The 23,508-nt window shown below is 54.4% G+C and overlaps 8 protein-coding genes across 8 annotated transcripts; 5 read left to right on the top strand and 3 right to left on the bottom strand.

The window, feature by feature from the left end:
• Positions 1–167: 167 nt before the first annotated feature.
• A1O7_06140 (uncharacterized protein) lies at positions 168–3,425 on the bottom strand (the record flags this gene model as incomplete). The annotated part of the gene is made up of 2 exons (XM_007760144.1): positions 168–348; positions 397–3,425. 2 exons carry the CDS (start codon positions 3,423–3,425, stop codon positions 168–170), a joined length of 3,210 nt encoding a protein of 1,069 aa, XP_007758334.1.
• A 297-nt stretch (positions 3,426–3,722) lies between these two features.
• Positions 3,723–3,890, top strand: A1O7_06139 (cytochrome c oxidase subunit VIIc; the record flags this gene model as incomplete). Its single annotated transcript, XM_007760143.1, has 1 exon — positions 3,723–3,890. A coding segment is annotated over one exon (168 nt), but the record flags the coding sequence as incomplete, so codon positions are not given.
• A 506-nt stretch (positions 3,891–4,396) lies between these two features.
• A1O7_06138 (uncharacterized protein) lies at positions 4,397–8,473 on the top strand (the record flags this gene model as incomplete). The annotated part of the gene is made up of 1 exon (XM_007760142.1): positions 4,397–8,473. The coding sequence occupies one exon, from the start codon at positions 4,397–4,399 to the stop codon at positions 8,471–8,473; it is 4,077 nt and encodes a 1,358-aa protein (XP_007758332.1).
• A 62-nt stretch (positions 8,474–8,535) lies between these two features.
• A1O7_06137 (uncharacterized protein) lies at positions 8,536–10,677 on the bottom strand (the record flags this gene model as incomplete). Its single annotated transcript, XM_007760141.1, has 1 exon — positions 8,536–10,677. One exon carries the CDS (start codon positions 10,675–10,677, stop codon positions 8,536–8,538), a length of 2,142 nt encoding a protein of 713 aa, XP_007758331.1.
• Positions 10,678–11,072: 395 nt separating this feature from the next.
• On the top strand, positions 11,073–11,912 carry A1O7_06136 (syntaxin 7; the record flags this gene model as incomplete). The annotated part of the gene is made up of 2 exons (XM_007760140.1): positions 11,073–11,357; positions 11,406–11,912. 2 exons carry the CDS (start codon positions 11,073–11,075, stop codon positions 11,910–11,912), a joined length of 792 nt encoding a protein of 263 aa, XP_007758330.1.
• Positions 11,913–12,400: 488 nt separating this feature from the next.
• A1O7_06135 (uncharacterized protein) lies at positions 12,401–15,685 on the top strand (the record flags this gene model as incomplete). Its single annotated transcript, XM_007760139.1, has 1 exon — positions 12,401–15,685. One exon carries the CDS (start codon positions 12,401–12,403, stop codon positions 15,683–15,685), a length of 3,285 nt encoding a protein of 1,094 aa, XP_007758329.1.
• A 270-nt stretch (positions 15,686–15,955) lies between these two features.
• On the bottom strand, positions 15,956–17,844 carry A1O7_06134 (uncharacterized protein; the record flags this gene model as incomplete). The annotated part of the gene is made up of 2 exons (XM_007760138.1): positions 15,956–17,317; positions 17,440–17,844. The coding sequence occupies 2 exons, from the start codon at positions 17,842–17,844 to the stop codon at positions 15,956–15,958; spliced, it is 1,767 nt and encodes a 588-aa protein (XP_007758328.1).
• A 412-nt stretch (positions 17,845–18,256) lies between these two features.
• A1O7_06133 (uncharacterized protein) lies at positions 18,257–22,293 on the top strand (the record flags this gene model as incomplete). Its single annotated transcript, XM_007760137.1, has 3 exons — positions 18,257–18,730; positions 18,873–21,071; positions 21,118–22,293. The coding sequence occupies 3 exons, from the start codon at positions 18,257–18,259 to the stop codon at positions 22,291–22,293; spliced, it is 3,849 nt and encodes a 1,282-aa protein (XP_007758327.1).
• Between the last annotated feature and the right edge of the window lie 1,215 nt (positions 22,294–23,508).

The raw sequence follows: 23,508 nt of genomic DNA, 5'->3' as shown, positions 1-23,508 counted from the left end.
ATGATGGGCTAAAGTAACATCATACTTATCCCGACATCATCACGCCCCAACGGGTCTGTACATGTCCAACCTCGAACAAAGCCATGGGTATCATGCAAACTCTCAACTTCCCATGATATGCTGAACGATGACAAGGTCTCACCGTAAAGCGGCACTGCGAGTCAAGCCTAGAGATACAGTGACTGAGCTGCCACGATATCTCGTCTTACCTTGTTCAATGCCTCCTCGAACTTCTTCTCCAGTTCTTCGCTTCCCATGACTTTCGAAGCTTCGGCCATTTGACGGAGCGCTTCCTCAAGTCGACGGAATGTGCGAATCAAGCTTCCTTCATAGACATCGGTCATTTTGCTACTACGGTGTCAGTACTTGTGGTGATCAATTCCGCCACGCACTCACCAGATGTCTCCGAACGATTTCCCATTCGCCCAGGCATAAATGACTGGCATGAGATGCCACTTGAACCCCTGCACATACTCTTCCTCGTTCATGGTCAACTTCGACTCAATTGAGACTTTGGCAATGTTCCTGGCTTGCTTCTGGATCTCACGCAGGCATCTCGCCATATCCTCAGGTAATACCGGATTCTCGTTGACCTTTTCTTCAAACACGAAACAACTCATGACGGCAGCGGTTTGCTCGGGTGTCAGGTCATTGAAGAAGCGGTTGAACAAGAGCTCACTAAGCATCAACTCATCGCCCGTGCTGATCTCACAAGCGACACGAGCTTTGAGCTGCACCACCTCGTCCTCATTGATGAACTGGAGCCGCCGAAGCACGCGCTTGCGGCACTTCAGCTCCTCCAACTGCGTTATGGCGTGGGCATCCTGGATTTGCTTCTTGAGGTTACGGATCTTGGTCGTGAGAACCATCTTGTCGGCATACTGATTGTACAATCCCTCCAGGCGAGGAGAATGATGCAAAGGATTAGCAACCAGTCTGGACTCCATGATTTCGATCTTGCGAAGGAGTTCGCGGAACGAGTTGTCCGTGATCTTCATGTTCTCGATGGGATCCAGTACAGCCAAGCCATCGGGAAAGCGCCTTGCAACTTCCTGCAATGCCTGCTGCACCTTCCTCTTCTCTTCAGACACTGTCATATCGGAAGGAGGATAGATGCGGACGTGGGAAATCTTGTGGACGCATTGGAGCAGGACAGGTACGACTTCGACCTTGGACTTCTCGCCAGGTTGAGGAGGACGAATGCCCGGTGGGAGGGATTGATGAGTCTTGGTTGCAGGAGTGGGGCCATCAGCCACTTGCAAGGCAACATCAAGCACCCATTCCTCCTGAGGTGCCAGCTTTTCCGTTGATCTCCCTTGGCTTCTCCTGCTGAAGTTGAGAACCGCCCCCCAGCCGAAGTCATGTCCACCGTCCTTGATCTCGACAAGACGCCCAGGCTGCATGAAGGGCAGGCAGTAGTTGGGATGGACGATGACCATTCGCATGTCTTCCGCATAGACGTCGAGTTGCTTACGGAGCTCATAGTAGGCACGAATATTGCTCTCGTCTGAAATGACCATTGCTGACTTCTCTGCTTCCAGCTGCTGCAACTCTTTTTCGAGGCCAGAAACGCTGGCAGTGTTCTGGAACTGATGGAAGCACCTCTCCAACATAAATTCGGGAGAGATGCCTTCAACTCGAAGCAAATTCAAGATCATGTTGTAGCCAAGGTAGAAGGCAGAATCCAAGTTGTCTTGTTGACCCCGGACAATGTCTTTGGCAATCTGAGGTTCCATCTGTTCATTGATCATCATGATGACGATTCCTCGCTCGTCCAACCCGCGACGCCCAGCACGGCCGGACATCTGAATGAACTCGCCTCCAGTGATCCATCGCTGAGAGATACCGTCAAACTTGCGCACGCTGGTGAAGACGACAGTCTTGGCCGGCATGTTCAGCCCAATTGAGAACGTCTCGGTAGCGAACAAGACCTTGATCAACCCTTCTTGAAACAGGATTTCAATGGTCTCCTTCAGGATCGGCAACAATCCAGAATGGTGGATGCCAATACCCCGTCTCAAGAGTGGTAATAGATGTTGGATCTGGGGCAGATTCTTGTCTTCAGGTGAAAGCATCTCCAAAGCGCTGTCGAAAACCTTGGATACCATGGCCTTCTCCGAATCCTCGTTAAAGGACATACTGCTCATCTGAATCGCATATGCTTCGCAGTCTCTCTTGCTAAAACTGAAGACGATGACTGGGTTGTAGTTTTTGGTCATAATCATGCGGACGATCTTGTAAATATCGGACGGCCCCTTCGTGCCACCTTTATTCGTTCGCTTGTCCTTGCCCCTCCCCTTGCGACGGGCCATGGCATTAGCAGGGTCGTCGCCTTGTTTGTCGGCAATAGTACTCATGGCTTTCTGAAAGTTCTCTTCGCGGAACACACCCTTCTCATCCACAACCAGATGAATGCCGTCGGCTCCGGCAGGGAAGAAGTAGTGCTGCAGGGGAGTCGGTCTAAAGTCGGTATAGACTACGTGACAGGGTTGGTTATGTGTCTTGGTGATCCACTCGGCAAACTGCATGGCGTTCGGGATAGTAGCCGACAAGAATACATAGCGCACTTTGTCAGGTAGCAGGATGATGGTCTCTTCCCAGACAACACCTCGAACTTTGTCTCGCAGGTAGTGAATTTCGTCAAAGATGACCCAGCCCACTTCTCGCATAATCTCGGAGCCACGGTAAAGCATTGATCGCAAGATTTCGGTGGTCATGACCAAACAGGTTGCTGTAGGATTGATCGTAACATCGCCAGTCATCAGACCAACGTCGCCAAAATCAGCCTGAAACTCTCTGTATTTCTGGTTGCTCAACGCTTTGATGGGACTGGTGTAGATGACTCGCTGATTGTTCTTCAGGCATTGCGCAATCGCATATTCGGCCACCACCGTCTTTCCCGCGCTGGTATGGGCGGAGACCAAGACACTCTCATTCCGTTCGATCGAGGCGATCGACACTTGCTGGAAGGGATCGAGCTCGAATTTCCAGGTTCGCGCTGGCTCTGCCGGAGGCTTGTGTTCGGAGATAGGGACATAGTCGTAATCTGGAGGAAGTGCGACCTGATGACGGACTTGGTGCGACAAAATCACCTTCTCTTCCTCTTTAGCTCCAAGGAGACCGGCAGATGCCGCAACCTCTCTCGATTGTTCGGTCTCGAAAGTATCTGTTATCACGGGCTCTGGCTCCTCTTCCGTGCGCATCCGTTTCGCATCCGGCTCGTGGCCATCTGTCATTTCTTGATCACCGTCTGCGGGGCTTGGAGAAGGTCCATCGGTGGACGAAGCGTGTGCATCTTCACCATTGGCCTCATCCTTGACTTCGCCGTTCGCTTGGCGCTTCAGGCGCTTTCTGTCGGTTCTGGTAGGTCTGTTGGCGGGCGGCGCCTGACCGTTATCGTCAAAGACGTCAAACAGCTCGTCCATCCTGAAAGAACAGTATGTTTGTTTTGTTTGGTCTTGAAGATGTTGCCGCTGGTGTCGACAGGAAAAAAGACCAACAGCCCGTTGTATCACGGAAGGTAAAGCGACGTACTAGCCGCTTTAGCAATAGTGCATATGTTGAGCTTCAGTCCGCATTGCAATCACCTGAGTACCGAGTACTTGAGCTCTTCACCACCAGGACCCTTGACACGACACCGAGCCAAGCGGGATATCAAGGTGAGCCGAAGCTATGTGTCATGTAGACCACCCTAATGCAGTCTGCAGATGAACGCTCAAGCCCTCCTCCGCGCCAGAATGGCAACCAGACTCATGGCTCGTCGCGGCTTCACCTCCACCACACGCCGAATGGACGCTTTCAGCCCCTACCACTACCCTGAGGGTCCCTACACCAACTTGCCATTCAATCCCAAGACGAGGTTCTTCTGGCTGAGATACTGGCTCTTCATGGGTAGGGAGAAGTCTACGAGATTGGGCCGTGTGCAAGAACTAAAAGATGGACAGGTACCGGGTTCTTCATCCCATTCGGAATCGCCGGTAAGAATGGCCTACATCACATCTACAAGATACAATGGCTCACGGATCCACAGTCTGGCACACCTACAAGGCATAAATTCTCCCGAGGAATCACTAGAGGAGGTGCAGGAGCGCATCGCGTCCGGTTGGAGGAATGGCAATCCGGCAGCCGGAAATTGTACAGAGCCAACAAAAATGAGATCAATATCAAACAGCCGTCCAGCAGTCTCTCTGTCCTGATGTTTTGCTCTTCCCGCGCTCCTCTTCATTTGCTTCGTCGAGGCTTGCCAGATCGAATGCGTAGGAGGCTGACCAATCAGAATGGCCGAATCTCGTCGTCGTAAATTTCTGGCTCCACCAGGATTTTCACTGTCAACTCGAATATGACCGTTCCTTCATAACTCTTAGATGTAGATGACGGAGACACGCTATCACTGAGAATGCGAAACCTCAAGATAACATCTTATCGGGAGAGCCAACTTCCCCACAGCCTGCCACTAACAGCAACAGCATGGGACACAACGAATGACACAATCATCTGTGCATTTGGTCCAACGCCCACAAACCCGGTCATCGAGCTCAGACGAAGAATTGGACACTCGTCGATCGATGAGGAATTCGCGACTATCACGTCTTGGGACTCTCCCAGCCCGCTCCCCGAGCTGGCATGCGATGAAATCCTCCTACTTCAGCACTTCTCAGACACAGCGACATCTTGTCTCGTCCTGGCAGGCGGGGATGTGGTGGTCGTTCGCGAAGATCCACTGCCGGACCAGGAGAAGATTGAGATCGTTGGTTCCGTTGACGCTGGCATCTGTGCGGCCGCCTGGGCCCCTGACGAAGAAATATTGGCCATTGTGACTCGAGCTGACACGCTCGTGTTGATGAGCAGGACCTTCGAGCCGCTGAACGAAGCCACTCTCTCACCCGACGATCTGAAAGTCTCCAGACATGTCTCAGTCGGCTGGGGCCAGAAGGAAACCCAATTCCAGGGACGACGGGCCAAAGCCATGCGTGATCCCACCGTACCAGAGAAGGTTGATCAAGGGGAACCTAGTCCTTACGAGCACGGTGATGTGTCGGTCAGTTGGCGAGGCGACGGGCAGTACATTGCTGTCAACAGCATGATTTCGGATCATCGGCGAGTCATCAGAGTGTTTACGCGGGAGGCTGTACTCGATAATGCTAGCGAACCCGTCGATGGCATGGAGTTTGGCCTGAGTTGGAAACCCTCAGGCCAACTCATCGCGAGCGTCAAGCGGTCTGACACGAAAGTTGAGGTCATCTTCTTCGAAAGGAATGGTCTGCGGCACGGCCAATTCGATCTCCGGCTAACGAAAGAAGAGATGGACTCGTGGGCATCTAGCATTTCCCTTGCCTGGAATCCCGACTCATCCGTCCTGGCCGTCTCGTTCAAGGACAGAACACAGCTTTGGACTACGGGTAACTACCATTACTATCTCAAACAAGAGCTCCCATTTGGTTCCGCATCCGGAACGAACCCCTTGAGATGGCACCCGGAGACACTGTTGAGGATGGCATGTGGCTACACGAAACGCCTATTTGACTTGACGTTTCTGTCCACGGTGTCTAGAGGGAGCACGGTTGTTCCATATGATCTCGGTATCGTAGCTGTTGTTGACGGTAGGACGCTGAAGCTCACTCCTTTCAAGCAAGCTGGGGTCCCACCACCAATGGCATTCTGTGAGGCGGCATTCGCTCACAACATCGTTGACTGTGCGGTCAGTCAAGAAGGCCTGAAAATCGCCGTGCTGGCCACGACAACAGTCGAGTTATGCAAATGGAAAACTCGCGCGACCGTCAAAGGCGACGTGAAATTCACAGCTACAGTCGAGTCTCGAGGCGTTCCGTTACCGACGGTCAGCACCGACACAGGCCAGTGGGTGACTCCCCACTATTCGCAGATCGCTCTCAAGGACGACGAAATCTTCATCCTCTCACCCATGCAGCGCACGACCACGGCGTCCTGCTACAAGTTAAGATGGCCGTCGGAGACAGGTATCCCAGCCTGGGAACAAGTTCGTGTCCCCAGCGTTGCCGAGAACCTGATCGTGGACATTTTTGAGCAGGCCGTCTTCGTGACCCAACAAGACGAGTTAACGACAGTCATGCTCTCCGACAATGCTGAAGCCCGGGTTGTCCAACCCACAGTCTTGAGGGGCAGTCGACCTAACAGCTCCATTTTCTCTCTCTGCGATGCGGACGCGACCCACCTGAACGGCGAAACGAACGAACTCATCCCAAAATACCACAAAGTCTCCCTGGAACCCAAGGGCGGTCTCTACATCGACGACACCCTCCTCACTCGTGAAGTCACCTCCTATGTCCTAACTTCCGCGCATCTGGTCTTCACCACGTCGTCACACCTCCTGAAATTCGTACACCTAACAAATGACCCATCCACGATGCAAGTCCCGCTCGACACGCCCGAGGTGGATGAACGGTGCCGGAACATCGAGCGAGGCGGCAAGATCGTCACAATCATACCGTCTGTCTACGCCGTCATTCTCCAGATGCCGCGTGGCAACCTCGAAACCATATACCCCCGAATGCTTGTCCTCTCGGGCATCCGCCAACATCTCAAGCAGCAAGACTATCGCGCCGCGTTCCTGGCGTGCCAAACTCACCAAGTGGACATGAACATCCTGCACGACTACGACCCCGAGACGTTCCTCTCCAACGTGCCGAACTTCATCGACCAAGTCAAGAAGCCTGGCCGTGTCGACGAATTCCTCTCCAAGCTCAAAGACGAGGACGTAACCAAGACGCTGTATCGGGACACGACCCTGCCTGCCACTACCACAGCCAGCGCTACCGGCACCGCTCAACCTCAATCTCAGGACGCTCGCCCACACCAACCCGCGCCAGGCAGCAAAGTGAACAGAATTGCGGATGCGTTCCTCTCGGCCCTGGCGGCCCGACCCACATCGTCGTCCATCCAAACCATCATAACCGCACATGTATGCAAACGCCCGCCCGACCTGCCTTCCGCGCTATCGCTGATCTCTCGCCTCGTGCGCACGCCGGAAGGGGAAGGAAAAGAAGAGGCCGACACGGCCATCTCGCACCTCTTCTTCCTTACGCCGAACCCGAACGTGCTGTTCGATCACGCGCTTGGCACCTACGACCTCGAACTCACCCTGCTGGTCGCGCAGAACGACACGGCGCGCGATCCCCGCGAGTACATGCCGTTTTTGCAATCGCTGCAGGCCCTCGCGCCCTTGCGCCGCCAATACACGATCGACAACCACCTGAAGAAGTACGAAAAGGCATTAATCTCGCTGCACGCGCTGGGCGAGCACGACGAGGTCAAGGCCTACGTGGTCAAACACGGGCTCTACACCCGCGCATTGGATCTCTACAAATACGACGCGGGCACGGCAGGGCATCTAGCCGCCATCACGCGCCTGTACGCAGAGTATCTGTGCACGCAGAAGTCGCAGCCCAACCACGCAGCCACGCTGTACGAATCCCTAGGTGACTTCACGGCAGCGTTCCCGCTGTACGCCCGCGCGCACAAGTGGCGCGAAAGCCTGACCTGCGCAGCCCTCGCGGGCGTGGAAGAACCCCAACTCCGCACTTTGGCGCAGTCCCTCGCAACAACCATGGCTGATGAGAACAGGGATTACCGCGCCGCGGCGGCGATCCATGTCGACTACCTCGCCAACCCGACGGAAGCGGCGCGCCTGCTCTGCCGGGGCTCGTACTTCGCCGACGCTCTCCGGGTGTTATCGCTGCACGCCCTCGCCACGGAAATCCCGCGCGTCATCGACACCGGGCTGACGGACAAGGTGGGCGAGATCCTGGAACTGCAGGCGGACTGTCGGGCCCAGTTGTCGGCGCAGATCCCTAGGATATTGGACCTGCGGAAGAAAAAGGAAGACGATCCCCTGGCGTTCTATGGCGGCGATGCTTCCTTCACTGACGGGGGACCAAACGGCGTGGACATCCCGGACAACGTGAGCTTGGCGCCCACGGACGCGAGCACCCTGGGCGGACAGTCGCTGTTCACGCGGTACGGGTCCAACGCGTCCAAGTTCGGCGGCACTGTCGCGAGCAATGTGTCGCGCAGGACGAGTAAGACTAAGAGGCGGGAAGAGAGGAAGCGCGCGCGTGGCAAAAAGGGCAGTGTGTACGAGGAAGAATACCTCGTCGCGTCTGTTGGGCGGCTCATTGAGCGAGTGAACGGGTTGCATGAGGAAGTGGGCCGGCTGGTGCAGGGGCTGTTGAGGCGTGGCATGAGGGAGCAGGCGCGGTTGGTCGAGCATGGGATGAGCGAGATCTGTGAGGCTTGTGAGAAGGGTAGGGTGGAAGTTTGGGGGGAGGTTAAGGAGGTTGCCGTGGCAGACGATCAGGCGGGCACGGGCACGTATGATGTGGATGGGCAGGGTCGGCCGCCCGGTGCGGACGGTGTCTTTTGGGACAGTCAGCAGGAAGTGGGAAGAAAGGAGCCGCCGGTGGTGAAGAGCTGGAGCGGAAGCGAGCTCATTTCTTAGGCTTGACGTCCAAGATCTTAAGCGCCAATTGAAGTGTTGATGTTTTGCTGAAATCTTCGGTTCTATCGGACCTGTTCCATTTCCCTCCTCTGAAACAGTGGCCCGCCTGTCGTGGTCCTCGGTAGAGTCCAAGCAGGAGGCGCGTCTATTCTAGGACGCCCATGCTCATGACTCCCGTTTCGCTCGCCCACGTCTTCTATCTCACGACTTCCCTTTCGCCCATTCAGTTCTGCACCTTGATCCTTCCGTCTCCCATCCTGGTCCCGAGGGCCTTCTCGCTGTTTGTCGCTCTGAAACAACCTTCGCTCGTTCCGCGACTCGATAGGTTTAGGTTTTGACTTGGGCTTCTCTTGGCTCTGAGGAATGGTCGAAGGTGCTTGGATTGCCTTCTTGGCTTGGTTCAGCTCGGAGATTCCTAGACCCTGGTCGATCAGATAGACTTGAAAAGCCGACAGGAGCTCCTTTAGGCTGGCTCTGAGTCTTTCGACGATGATTTCAACCTCTTCAATTCCCTCCGTAACACCTTGCTTGTTTTGGGCGACATAGTCTTCGATCAGATTCAAGGTTTTGGTGAACGTCCGAACAGTATCTGGCACGGTTGGTGTGGCCTTCCCATAAGTATCCTCGGTAAGACTTGCCACCTGCATCTTGGTCAATGCTTCAATCACATCGACAAGAACTGCCGCGTTGCCATAGGGGGATCCCATGATGGTTGCGTTGATCTTGGCAGTGTTTGGCGAGGTGAAGAACCATCCGAGACGACTCCGCCTCAACTCAGTTGTCCATGACCCGACCAAGCCATTTGGAGATTTCGAGTCAGCACTTGAGGGTTTGGCATACTCAAGCAATCTAGTTTCCACCTGTTTGGCGGTCTGGTCAATAGGTGGATGCCATGGTTGCCTGGTGCTACCAAATTGCTTCAAGGGACTTGCCAGCCTCTCTGCTCTGCTTGGCTTGGAATCTGGTGCGAAGATGGACTGGGTCTGCATTTCCGGGAGCAGGCGCGGCAACGGCTTGGCCACTTCTGGAGTACCAGGTTTTGCAGGTGGTGGACCCGTAATGCGCAGCTGTAACTCTTGCAACACGTTCAAACCGGCCTGCAGCATCTGCGCCCAAATCGGTCCTGTAGGGCGTTCAATGTCCTCGAAGATAGCCTTCCTCCGTTCCTTATGTCTTTGCGCAATGATAGCCAATTCCCAGAAAGCAAAGGTCCGGACGACATCACGCTTTGCTTTCAAGCCAGTGAGGAGTGTTCCATTAGGATCTTTGCTAGCGGCAGAAAGGGGAACCCCCGACTTTGTCGGCTCTTGGCAGAGATACTCCAGCAACAAAATGGTGGTCAATTCCCAAGTTAGGGCAAGCAAGAAGCCCGCAAAAAAACATCGAAAAAGGTAGGGGAATCCGAGAGGAGGATAGCCGATGGGATGAGCATTCGCCCTCGACACGTTGTAGAATAGCTTTGCTATAGCGAGATGTATCCGCCATAAAATGGTTCGCAGAAAGAGACCGTTGATAAATGGGGCCACCAAAAAGGTGATTGCCGACGCAGACGCGCTCCTCTTCAGGGCAGAGATAAGTTCTTGCTGTATCCGTGTCTGGACAGGCAGGAGTGAGTGGGTGTCCTGAGCTTTGGCGTCTGCTGAGGGCGTCACAGGAAGTTTCGAGATCGGTATCCGGAGAGAAGACCATCCATGGTACTGGTGGAGTCCTGCATACCCAATTGACACCAACATGGCGTAGAGACGGAAGTATATGGGTCTCTCGTTCAGCATATCTGGGGTGTTGTGGGCTCCTCTTGTGATCCAGCCCAGGTCTGGAGCTGACCAGATATAGGCCTCAGTAAACCACCATCCTGACATGAGATAGAGAATTGCTGTCTGCAGAGTGGCTGCACTGAGAAAAATTGCTCTAAACGTAGCCAAGGGTGAAGTGGTTGTGCGCGTGCCGATCCTGAGGGTCGCTATTTGCAGGGTGAAGATGAGGAGGCTGCTGAGGAAGAAAAGGAGCGCTTTGATGCCCGCAGGGCCAAAAGGAAACCATGACCAGAAGAGATCCTGGTTGGAGCCCAGCCAGAAGGCATTACCGAGGGCAACGAGCAGCGAGAGGAGTGCTGCGTGCACGAATCGTTTGTGGAGCGCCGATGTCACGAATCGCCGGTATGGTCGAGGAGGTGCTTTCGACGAGGGAGCTGCGAGCGTCGACATGGTGCATAACAGGGACAAAAGACCAGACGGGGAGAGTTGCTCATAGCAGAATGGCAGTCATCGGCCGGCGAGCACTGCTTTCTGCGTCAGTCGTGAAACTGCGTTGGTGGAGCGCAGGGAGAATCAGTCGCTGGACGGTGTAAACAAAAAATTGGGCCTGGCGCAACAAGCCGCATTGAGTTGAGTTGCGTTGCGCATGACGCGGTCCACGTGATCCAGCCTCCAGCCTCCAACTGCAACCGCAAGTGCCGCATCCAACTCGGTGCCTTTCAGGCTCCTCCGTCTTTCATTCATCGCAACAGTAACGCCTCACACTCACTTAGAGGGCGGCTCCGACTTGCGCTGTATACGGTTACGACGCTCTAACTTACAACCGCACTCCTACCAGCACCGCAATGTCGTTTGATAGACTCTCGTCACTAGAATCGCAACCTACCACCACCCGGCGGCAGGATGACCCTCATTACAGAGACGACCCGGAGTTCCAAAGATTCACCGAGTCGCTATCTACCAAGCTATTCGAACTGATATCCAACATTTCTCGCCTGTCGAACCAGCTTTCGAAGAAGGACACCGAGCGTGGCCGAGAGCGGATTCATGATCTGCTAGAGGAGACAAGAGAGGGTTTCAAAGAGGCCGGGGATGGTGTCAAGCGAGCGCAAGCATGGCCTGACCTGAATGTTAGTCGACCAGCTCTTGGATTCACACAGAATGCTAATCTAGAACAGCCGGCACAACGGTACACGAATCAAAAGCTATCACGCGAGTTCGCATCGGCCTTGTCTGAGTTTCAAGTCGTCCAGAGGAGGGCCATCGAAAGAGAGAGAGCATCAAAAGCTGCACTAGAGGAATCTCAATCGGCGCAATCACCTTCAGCAGAAGGTCAACAACAACGCCAATTGCTCGAAGAACCTCGTCTGGCAGAACAAAGTGAGGTGGACTTTCAGGAGAATCTGATCATCGAGCGCGAAGGAGAAATCCGGCAGATTGAACAATCCGTTGGCGAGCTGAACGAGCTGTTCCGAGATGTCGCTCACCTGGTCCGTGATCAAGGCGACATGCTGGATGCGATCGACGTCAACGTTGAGAACACCCTGACCGATACTCGAGGCGCAGATGTTGAATTGCGAAGCGCGAGCCGTTACCAGAAGTCCGCCCGTAACAAGGCCTGTTGCCTGTTGGTCATCCTGGCAGTTGTGCTGTTGATAGTGGTATTGGCTGTTGTGCTGGGATGAGCACATCGGGCCAGGTCCTTTTGCGGCGTGATTGGCGTTGAGCATTGTTATGTATTGAATGTACAGCTTGATGCACAGCGATTAGACACTCCCGGAGGAAGAAGCACTGGGACAGCAGGCTTCAGTCGAAGTCAATTAATAATCCATGGCTGCACGATTCCGGGATTTCACCCTAAGGATCATTGGGTAGAATACTATATGTATCCATCACTACTACCGCATCATATTCCCGCACGGATGAACTCAGGTAGGTATGTCCACAGTAATGAAGTATTACGGAGGTGTGGACTGTCTAGAACGCTCCAGCTTCCAGAAGCCACCCACGGTGCCAAGACCAGGCTGAACCCGAGCCTTGCGCAACACGCGTGACGTAGCCTCGTTCCTCCAAGTCGCGCTCCTGACCATCCCACCGACCCAAAGTTCCACGCCCGTCCAACTCCTAAATACACCGTACTCGGCATCTCCATCAGGTTCCAGGATGGCAAGAGATGCAGGCACCACTATCAGTATCGGCAGAAAAAAACCTATCAGCCCTAACCCCAGCCACCGATAACAGCCTGAACGTCGCGTCCAACAACACGGTCCATTCTCCCACCTCGACCTTGGCGCCGACCTCTCGAAAACGCAAAAGCAGCGAACTCGACAATGACGGCCGTGGCCCGAGTGCCAGTGCCGAAGTTTTCACAGCAAATATACTCTCTTCCACGAAAAGTGCAGGGTCAAGTTCAGGTGTAGGTACAGTGACATTCGCCCCAGTCACGCTCGTGGCGCGAGCATGCCTTCCGCTGACATGGCTGGATTGTTCGTCCCCGACCGCAAGGCTCATCTTCCAAGCTGAGATCACGGCCGTGGTGGTGGAGGAATGGGAACAGCGGGTCCTTGTCGTGCGCAGACTCCCCTCGGGGACTCTCTTTGCTGTTGAGAAAGTGGCCTCCACGCCAGTAGCCACGTTCGTGGCGTGTGCGCTGCACGATTGGGTGACTGAGGCGTGGTGTCACGATGCGGGGATCGGGAAGATCGCCAGCGTCAGAGTCGAGGATTTGCTGTCCGGGGGTGGCAATGAGGATGCGTACGCGAACACGTACACGTACACCCACCCAGGGACACATTCGCGAACAGTCTCGGGATCGAGCTCCGCTGCTTTGCCGATCGCTACGACGGGCCTGAGCTCGTCAAAGGGTCCGAAACGCCCGAATAATCGCAGGGGAGCGTTGGCTAGGATGTCGATTCTGGCGCTGAAAGATCCGGCGGCTACTTTGGGGGCGATGGAGGGAGTCATTTCGCCGAGTATCCAGCAGCAGGAGTCGCAGCAACCCATAGATCCAAATGTCCAGGAACGGGCATCTGCGGGGAGTTCTCCTGCCGTGTTGCAGATGCCGGGTATGGCTCATTCTCCTGACCAAGCGGCATTACCGATCACACCGGCCGCTCAAATCTCTACACAGAACCCGTTCGAAGCGTCTCTGGCTGCGACTGAAGCTGGTGCGCCGCAGGAGATGCCTTCGACCTTGCGCGGAGCAGGTATACAGGAGCCTCAACCTTCAATTCTAGGTGAAACTGGTATACAGGAGCCTCAACCTGTGGTTGCGGTAGGACTTGAAGCAGGCGTCCACAACGTGCTACCTGACACGAATCCCCTGGCCCCTGAACGCGTTCGAGCACAATACTTCGAGCACCTATACACCTCCAAGACGTCACTCGCATTCTACGTCAAAGGGCCGCTCAGTCGTGCCCGCGCCCACGTCCGCACCGCCGAGCACCCCATAAGAGCAATCAGGGAACTATCCGACTTCTATGAACAAAGCATTCTGCCCACGAAAAAGGTCGACACCAAATACAAAGAATCAATCGTGAAGATCATCGGCGAGTTACCGCTCCCTCAGCAAGAAGGGGAACCCGATGGCCCGGGTGTGGATATGAAGAAGAGGAAGTCTCGCAAGACGAAGACAGTGATGAAGCGGGGCAAAGATTGTCTATGGCCCCAAGAAGAGGACTTCATCGCGAAGTGGTGGCGCGGGCGGGATATCAGGGGGCCTGTTTCTGCCAGCGACCGCACAGAAGAGGTGCGGAAGGAGGTGGCGGATTTGCGCATGCGCGAGACCAAGATGCAAATGCTGTTGATGCTGGAAGTCATGCTTTTGGACACGGCGGCGTCGACATTGGCGGGATCGGAATCTGAAGTGCCACCAGTCCCTGCTGATCCCGACATCAAGGTTGAGTCTGTCGAAGAAGAATCCTCGGCGGCACTTCTCGCCATGACTCCGCGCAAGCAGTCCAAGAAGGAGAAGAAGAAGCGTGACTGGGCCGCTGAAATCGATACAATCGTCGATCGTCTTTGTATATGGCACACCGTAAGCCTGGACGACCTTGTCAACACAGCTAACGACAAGGCCTTGAAAAAGGACGCCAATGGCAGCAGCGCGTCGAAGCCAAACGATTCTCTCCGGGACTTCTGCAAGGAAGTCCTCTTGCCCTTCTATTCTGCCAAACTGTCCGAGCAGATCAAAGCCATCTGTCGCAAGCTCGGCGGACCTGATATCACGCCCAAACGGCCCAGATTGGGACACACAGCACCTCGTCTCCACAGATCCTCCTCATCAGTATCTTCCTCCACGAAGTCAAAGCCAGGCCAGCCACTCTCGACTCGTACGCTCGAGCGGGTGCTGAGCGAAGACCACCAACTGCTCCGCCATGCCTCCCCTCCCACTACGTTCTCGCGCGCCTCTTCTATAACAGCACCCAGCATCCCGACCCTGAAACGCGAACCATCTGACCGGCCTGCATCTCGAGGCAGGATGCTCGCCAAGTCCATGTCTTTCTCCAACCGTGAGATCGACCTCGTGGCAGATCAAAGAGTGCACGAGGCGAAGCGTCGCAAACTGGATCGACTCGCCCAGCAGAAAAAGGAACTTGAAGCCGCTATTGATGCGCTTAAGAAGCCCGACCGAAGAGCGGTGGCCAGCCAATTCATGGATGAGGCGGAACAGAGGAAGAGACTGGAGATGGACAAGAAGACGGCCGTGCAGATCTCGGCGACCCCGAGGGCAAAAAGAGTGCAAGGGCATTCGCAGCTGTTGGGCGAGCCGGAGCTGCCTCCAATGCCGATGCCGAGATTGGTATCCCGAGGACAAGACGCTACCATGGTAATTCCTTCTTCTACAGTCAAACCTCGAATCCGACCGGGTCTTTCAAGCTCGGCGAGTATTCCTCGGTCTTCGGCGAAGAAACAAGCGGTTTTAGCAGCGATCCATGAGACACCATCCAGAGGCCTTGATAAGAAGACCTCGAATCCCTTGGATTTGGCCGTCCTCTCTCACCCCCTGGTCGAGCCTGGCAACGACACAAGTATTGTGGCAACCCCCGCTGCAAGACGCACGCACCCTGACTTCGGAGACCACGTATCGCCTGGATTCAATCTGCCATCATCTCAGCCTCTACCACCGTCCAGCCAGATGACCAACCCCGGGGAAGGGCTGCTTATGAGGAGGTCCGGTCGTCCAGTCCTCTTCACACCACTGAGAAAGTCCGACGTCCGCTTAGACCAAGCATTCCGCGATGCTCCCATCATCCCAGAGCGGGCGGGTCATATCATGGACAGGGTGATGGGTGGAAAGGGTCGCGGAATAGACGAAGGCTTCGAAGCACTTCCAGGTGGCCATCCCCCAGGGACCAGAAACTTCAGAGCCGCTGAACAGAAGGGAACTCGACTTGATGACGCCGACGACGGCGATATTTATGACAAACTCGGTTGGAACGACGATTTCGACCTTTGATGATGGGTTGGATGGCTTGTTGGTATATGATAGACATGACAATGAAGGTCGGTGATATTCGACCCATGAACATGAGACCTTTTCAGACGAGTATGATCTTCCTCTACTGAGTTCTCAGCCATTGTTGCCGTGGTGAGAACTATATCCCTGGACCCTCCGCACAAGGATTTTCCCAAGTCTTCCTGCCAAAACCCTCGAGGAAAGCCGACGGGAAGTATATCGTGATATGATGTCGAGGATCCCTGGCTGCGGGGCAGTCGAGCGAGGTCATTATCGAATGCGACCCTTGCCTTCAAAGTCCCTGAGATCCTCGACCAGCGGCGACACAATCTTCTGGTACGCAAGTTCCTGGAAGTCTTCATCATCCGCAGATGAGTTTCGCGTTTCAGACCAGCGGAGGCATTGAGTAACCACGTCGCCGTACTTGCAGCCACTTTCGGAGTATACCCGGTTGAGGAGGCGCGTTGCGGTTTTCAGGTTCGCATATGGTTCGATGGAATCTGCGTCCTCCGGTATCCATAACGCGGAGATAGACTGGCAGAGCGATAGCTCCACCAGGACAAGGCCCAGCGGGAACAATACGTCGCTGGGGATGAGGGGATTGGAGATTGTGCTTGTGGCTGGGTGTGCCGTTGCTTTGCTCACGCCATGGCCTGCGAGGTAAGGATGGTCCACCAGAATTTGGCCACTGCCCTCCAACTTGGGGAACAGGATGTCTCGACTTCGCCAATAGCTCTTCAGCCAGCTTCCGTGAAATTGAAGCACGCTGGATGCAAGCGTTGCTGCCAAGAATAGTCGATCATGTCTGCTGAAGAGAAATGCTGGGCGACTGGTGTGCGATCCGATTGAATGAAATGAAGAGCTCAGCAGATCCTCCAACGACTGTGTCTCAACTCTTTTCTCCTTCTTCTCCAGTAGATAGAAGCAATAGCGGTGGGTCGCATCACTTTCATCTGAGATGGAGCCCATGTATTTTGCGAGGTTGCCATTGGCCCCGATCGTGCACAGAACAGAACAAAAATCGGGGATTGGGAGGGCTGGTGGCACATCGGGGAGTTTCGGCCAGGGGAGACTCTGCAGCGGAGTTGCCACTACCGCAAACTGGACCTTTTTATCATTAGCTGGCCTTTGGACAGCAGTGGGGGCAGTGGCCAAGGTGGTCTTGTGCGCTGCGACAGGCATCTCGAGTAAAGCGGGTACTGTCTCGACTTCTTCCCAGTGCCACGATATGGCATGCATAGGGTCAGCAACTTTGGTCGAGAACGCCATTCGAAATCTGGGGATCGTCGGACTTGCCTCGTGGTGGTCATTCGCCTCGATGGGCTCTGCGTCGATGCGCAGATGGACGCAGTGGGAATCTTTGCAGGGACACTTCCAGTATTTCCCACGGACAACAGCATTGTACAGGTTGCTAGCATGCTTCCTCGCGGCCTTGTACTTCAGTAATGGTTTCTTGGAGACCCGATGCTTACGTCGACTCTCCTGCCGATGGTCCGATTGTTCTATGAGCGTCTTCAGGGAGTTGTTGGCGTTGTCAATCTTGCCGAGCAAATCGGCGTAGACAAATTTGGAGAAGATGTCCTTGAATTTTCTCACTTCGCGTTCAACAGCAGTGGCATCATCCCAATACACCTAGCGACCATCGTCCAGTGGTCAGCACGTCGTAGACAAACAGATGGTGACACCCGTGGAAGGTCGACGCTAGCCAAAGTCTGCCACTCTCGAAACTGAGATCAGATGTAACAGCAGCTCACCTTCAAAGGGTCCGCGGATTGAAGACGGAGTTTGCTTGATAGTGTATCTAACAAGGTTGAGAGCTCCGTCATGGTCCTGAGGAAGGCGCCGTAGTTGCGGCCGAGCTTCTGGGCCAGACTTTTCTGAAAGGACGGATCCCTCCAGAGCGGTCCCCGTGGGTTGTTGATGAGCTCTGAGATGTCATCGTCGTAGTCTACAAGGCCTTCGAGAGACTGCTCGAGTGTGTTGAGTAGGATGGCATGTTGTGTCCCCAGCCTTGTCGACCATTCTTCGAACTGGCGGCGATATCGTCTGGTGCGGAAGCCCTTCAGCGTCTCGATCCCCTGGACATAACTATCAAGCTGATTGACGAGCAGAGGAAGAAGGGCAAGCACGATGCCCGCGGTCTCAATGCCGCTCGCCATCGCGACTGCTTTCCGGGTAACAGAGCTAAGGCTGCCTGAGTGAAGCGGTCGAAGAAGGCGAAAGCAGCGACAGAAGAGTCCCACGCCACGTGAGCGAGCTGAAGTCGAGCTGACACCCCGCTCTGTCACACCATCCCGCATCAGGTCATGGGCGCCTGACGGGGAACATGTCGTCTGTCGGCTCAGCCTGATGCCAGATCAATGGCTTTATCGCTGTCGAGAACCTCAAACACCACAGTGCCTGAGACTCGACTGGAGCGCAAGTGGTTGTGTAAGGACGACAGGACGCTGGAAGGGGCGACGGCCCTTACCGGATCAGCGATTGCCGGCGTCTCTAGACTTTCGCAGGGACTTGGTACTTACCGGTGGCTGGGCGTAGAGCCTTCTGAGTTCAGGGAAAGCGTGCTCCGAGATGGCAACATCAATCTCATCCGTGCTTGTCGATTGTCTCAGATGCTTTAATGCTCTAACGACTCGAGCCGAACTGGCGCTCTACGCAGCTGAGGTACCCACGAACCTGTGGACTGACGAACTGGGAAGGCTGCGAGTCTGGGCTGCAAATATCGGAGCTCATCAGACGGGACAATCCTCACTTGACTATCGTCTTAGGGATGCATCTCATATCAAAGCTCAGACACTCAAGCTACTGGAGCGGCTCCGGCGAACACTCGACGATGCGGAGGAATTCCTGACGCGCGGTCCTGAGGACGACGACAACTCATCAGCGGCCGATGAAGACGAAACAGAGCTGCAACAGGTCTACAAGGGCCTCGTCGACACGACCGATTGCCTTTTCCAGCTGAGCATGATAATCCGGCGGCCGGCACAGCACGACAGACTTATTGGGACCAAGAAGCTAGACGCAACTGTCTTTGAGCCTTTCGATGTAAGTAGCTGTTTTCTAGCAGACATGGACAACAGGCTGTTCATCTGGCCTGATAACATGTTGTCTCGATGAATCGGGCACTTGGGAGCTTCCCTCGTCGCGTTCCCAGCCAAACCACAACCTCTGCTGACGCTTCTCGCAGAGACAACATGTGGCCAACAAACACCCCAAAGCTGCCAGCATTGTTGTTGACCGACTTGGAACCGCCATATCGCGACGTCGAGCGGCACTGAAGTATCGTGAGAGACATCATGCGAAGCTGGCCAAGGGCATCGAGCGTGCTACAGGGGCCGAGCCTCTCGATCACACCTCGGCAGCAGACTTGGACGAGCGACGTGATGCGCCATCGACCCTGCTGTCACAGACGATTGCTACTGAGTTTGATGAGACTCATATCGATTATGACGAGGCTGCCTCCAACTCTGGGGCTTCTCAGACCTCCTATGCCCCAAGTCTTTGGGAAAACAGCGGCCGTATTACGGTCCCCTCTATTCCCAAAGGTGGGAGCTACGGAAAGGCGTTTGAGTGCCCTTATTGCTTCTTCATCGTTACAGTGTCGAACAGGAGATCTTGGGCTCGACATGTCTTGAAGGATTTGATGCCATACATATGCGTGTTTCCAGACTGCCCTACCCCAAATCGCCTGTACGACAGTCGTCGCGAATGGTTCCACCACTTACGCACAAAGCACCTCCCATCCTTCGAACCCGGTGAAATGGGCAGCTGCCTACTGCGCTGCGGAGAGAGTGTACCTGTTGTGTTGCTTGAAGGACATCTTGGTCGACATCTGGAAGAGTTAGCATTATTCGCCCTACCAAGAGTTGACACAGGAGACGAAGAAAACTCCGACGAGTCACAAGCGTCGATCGCACGAGCTGCTGACCTGGATGAAGCGAGCAGTACATCTTCAAACGAAGCACCAGGGGCAGCGGAGTCGGCGTCTGCAGCCAAAGAATACATCTACATAAGGATGGACGGACAGGTTGGTAATGTTCACCATGTCCAGCTAGCAGAAGGCCTTGATACGGCCCTTACTGGGACTATTTATGTCCACCTAAGAGAGGCCCTCCAGGTGGGTCAGCGCGTTGTGCTGAGTGGCATGGATGGGCCATTTGCTACCAATATACGGGACATCCGTAGACTTGGCTCGCCGCTGCCGCACAACCTTTCCGAGAAGTGCCAGCCCTCGGAGAAATATTTCTCAATGGACGCCGATGGTTATCTTTCGAAAGACCACGACGATTATTTCTCAATAGATGCCCCTGGTATTGGAAGGGCCGTTGTTGGGTCTCCCTTACTCTTGGTGAGGGACGGCGACGATGAGAAGCAGCTGATGACCCGTCTGCGTGCCTGGAACAAATTGCAGGAGGAACGCAGACCAATGGAGCAGGTATCGGAAGCTGACAGCGACAGCGTCGTGGAAGGGATAGAAAAGCCTGATCCCAACGACCCTGTTTCTTTCGAATCCCCTCCTCGTTCGCAAAATGACCCCGAAGAGACCTTCTACAGCCACGATGAGCATCACGATTACAGAGGATCCGTTGAGTCGCTGGTGCGTGAGCCTGTGCAACAGGGCTTTCGGGTTGTTGTATCCAATGTGGCAGACTCGGTATCAACAGACGACCTCAAACAATATATGAGCCAAGCTGGAGAAGTCCTGTCGGTCGTACGTCTTGCGGAGCAATCTGCGATAGTGGAATACGCAACTATGGAACAGGTTCGGCAAGCAATTCTGAAGTTCCATGACGGTGTCCTCATGGGGCTTCCCATCACTGTCCGGGAGATGTTCATACTTAAACGTTCGGAGAAGCTTGTACCCATGGCACGTCCGGATGACGGGGTACCTGAAGACATTCCAGAGTTCGACAAAGATGGGAATGACACTGATCCCGACGATGAAGAAAGTCCTCCAGGACAATCTCATCAGTTCGCTGGTCTTGAAAGCGCAAACAGCCCTCTAGAACGAGCGGGAAGGCTGTGGGCAAGCTTCCACAGTGAATGGCTTCCACGGTGCAATGACTTTCTCATGAATCCTCCCACAACGGCCGAAGAACGTGCAAAGGCCGCCCAGGAATTGCACGATGGCATCACGGCAAATATCAAGACCAAGGTGTATTTAATCAAACCGGATACCACTGAAACCAAGGGATCATTGAGCAGCCTCCTCAAGAAGATCGACCGAGTGATGAGCAGGCTAGATGAAGTAGGGGCCGTAACCGGGGCAGATGATGCCGCGCGCGAGTCTCCCACAACAAAGCCCGAAGAGAGCGCTCCTATCAGATTTACCGATGCGATGAACCGGCAATATGTGTTTCCATGGGAGCTGTGCAACAAATGGAAGGTTAGTCGAATCGAAATTCTCCTTGCTGCAGTTCTAACTTCGGTAGGGTATGGAAGCACTTGTGACTCAATGCTTGACGCAGTTTGAAGACCTGGCGCAAGATTTCGCCGCCGGCTACTACGACCTACTAGGACCTACCAAGCAAATCATCAGACCCCAGGATTGGGAGGATGTCATCGAACCGGGCATGCAGATTACCATGCAGATGTGGGCCCCATCATTCCGATTCGTCCTTCGCGAGCAAGACGCCTCGAACTTGACGGTTCGGGCGCCCATGCATAGGCGGAAGGTACCGTCTGTGGTTTCGGATCAAAAGAGCGAGCTATCTGATGCACAGGAGGAGTATCTACCAGAAGACATCGATGTTTACGTCATGCCGAAGTATAGAAGGCGTGCAAGGAGTGATCCGCGTGTGGGTGTGGATAATCTTGTCCGACCGCAAAACATCGAAACCTCAGTACAACAGCCATTGGAGGATGGATTCTACTATGACCTCTGGAGTCAAACATCGTTGCCTGGGACACCTCCAACTTACGAGCCTCTGGGCGACATCACTGTGCCTCAGACCGGGCAGCGCGCCGAAGATATTGAGACCCCTCCAGATACTTCTCACACCCCATATAATCCACCTCCGTCACCGGGGCAAGTAGGCTCAACTTCCCAACCTCTCCTCGAAGACGCACAGAGAGAGGGCTACGCGCAACCACAGGAAAGAATCCCCACCATCTCCACGACTGCCGACATCCACCACACGTACAACACACAGTTTGAAGGTATACTCCACCCTGGCAGATCCGGACGCCACGTACAACTACCCGAAAGAACCCCCAACATCTCCACCGCTTCCGACATCCACCACACGTACAACACACAGTTTGAAGATGTCCTCCACCCAGGCAGATCCGGACGACACGATGCTGCACATCCGCGCCCGAACACCACGCCCGTGGCCTTCGAGTGGAAGCTCAGCGGCGAGACAGTCTACGTGAGCTGCTCCTATGACGGATGGAACAGCATGTACGTCCTGCTTGAGCACCAGGAGGATTGGCCCGGCAAGTCCCGCGTCCTTCATCTCCCACCTGGGCGTCACCGTGTCCTGTTCCACGTCGACGGAGAGGTGGAGACCAGCCCGGATTTACCCACCGTTATGGATAGTGTGCTTGACCTTCGCGTCAATTACGTCGACGTGGCGGCCGTGGCGCAGGAGGACACGGGGGCATAGTAAAGGTCTTGGAATCAGGGAGTGGCTCAGCCCGTCCGCTGCAAAGAGATGAGATAGGATATGAGATGAGATGAGATTTGATGGAAGATACTTAATGTAGCGCGGGCGCAAGTGGTAGATGGGTGGCTACTCAACAGCTCCTTGAGTCCTGGGTTTCAGTGCTGTGTGTGAGCGTGAGCGTACAAGAGATACTATAATACTATGTACGAGCAGAAGATATCCTAAGGCCAAACAGTACATTCCGAACATACCGTATGCCTTGATCGGCTTCGTGATGTTCCGTAGCAGGACCAGAAGCAGAGGCTTCGAACTGTATACATGGTGGGTTTATATGCGTGCCCGCTGTGGGTTCAAATACAGTATGACATACGCGGAAGAAGTAGACGTAGATGTAGATGTAGATGTAGACGTAGACGTAGATGTAGATGTAGATGTAGACGTAGATGTAGATGTAGACGTAAACCTAGACACGCACGCAGATATACAGACACACATACACAGACACGCATACACAGACGCGGAGAGGAAGGGAGAGGGACGGACGGAGAGGCAGGGAGGGGAATACAGGAGGGTGGAGTGGGAGTGGGGAGTGGAGAGTTGGGAGTGAAGGGAGCAGATACTGTACGTATATACATAATGATAGGATGGCACCATGACCTCCCCCCAACGTTCCGTCCACACAGAATATAATTACCTAGGTATGTATGTACATACATACCCAGTATACGTACGCAGGCGGCAGGGTGGTAAAGTGAAATACTACAGGATGTACCCCGTACATAAGGTATGTACTACGGAGGAACCTCTCATAATTAGCAGATAGATTTATTACTCGCACCTCACAGCTGGAATGACATGTTCGGATAATCACACGAGCAAGCCTGCAGGATACGCGAGGAACCAGGAGATACTGTATATTTCTAAGCACGCAGACTGCCGTAACTCGAGGAGTGAGGCCAAGGCCAAGGCTGAAACCAAGGACTCAGGCCAAAGACCAAGGACAAGGTTTCTGGTAGCAGTATGGAGTACCTAGGTACATGTACGATGCTCGCCGCATGGTCACGTTCTGAAATATATATGCTGTACGTCAACAACGATTGATCGAGCCACCTGGATGGAGGATGTCGGCCCATCTTAAGATGCAGATGCATATACCCTCGTCTGTACTTGAGGACCGAGTGAGGAGCACATGTGCGTGATGTTCCATCCAAGTCG

Source organism: Cladophialophora yegresii, assembly GCF_000585515.1.
Source record: "Cladophialophora yegresii CBS 114405 chromosome Unknown aczIN-supercont1.4, whole genome shotgun sequence".
In the NCBI taxonomy this organism is placed as follows: Eukaryota; Fungi; Ascomycota; class Eurotiomycetes; order Chaetothyriales; family Herpotrichiellaceae; genus Cladophialophora; species Cladophialophora yegresii.
Note: the sequence above shows the minus strand (reverse complement) of the source record. Positions and strands in the feature narration are given on the sequence as shown.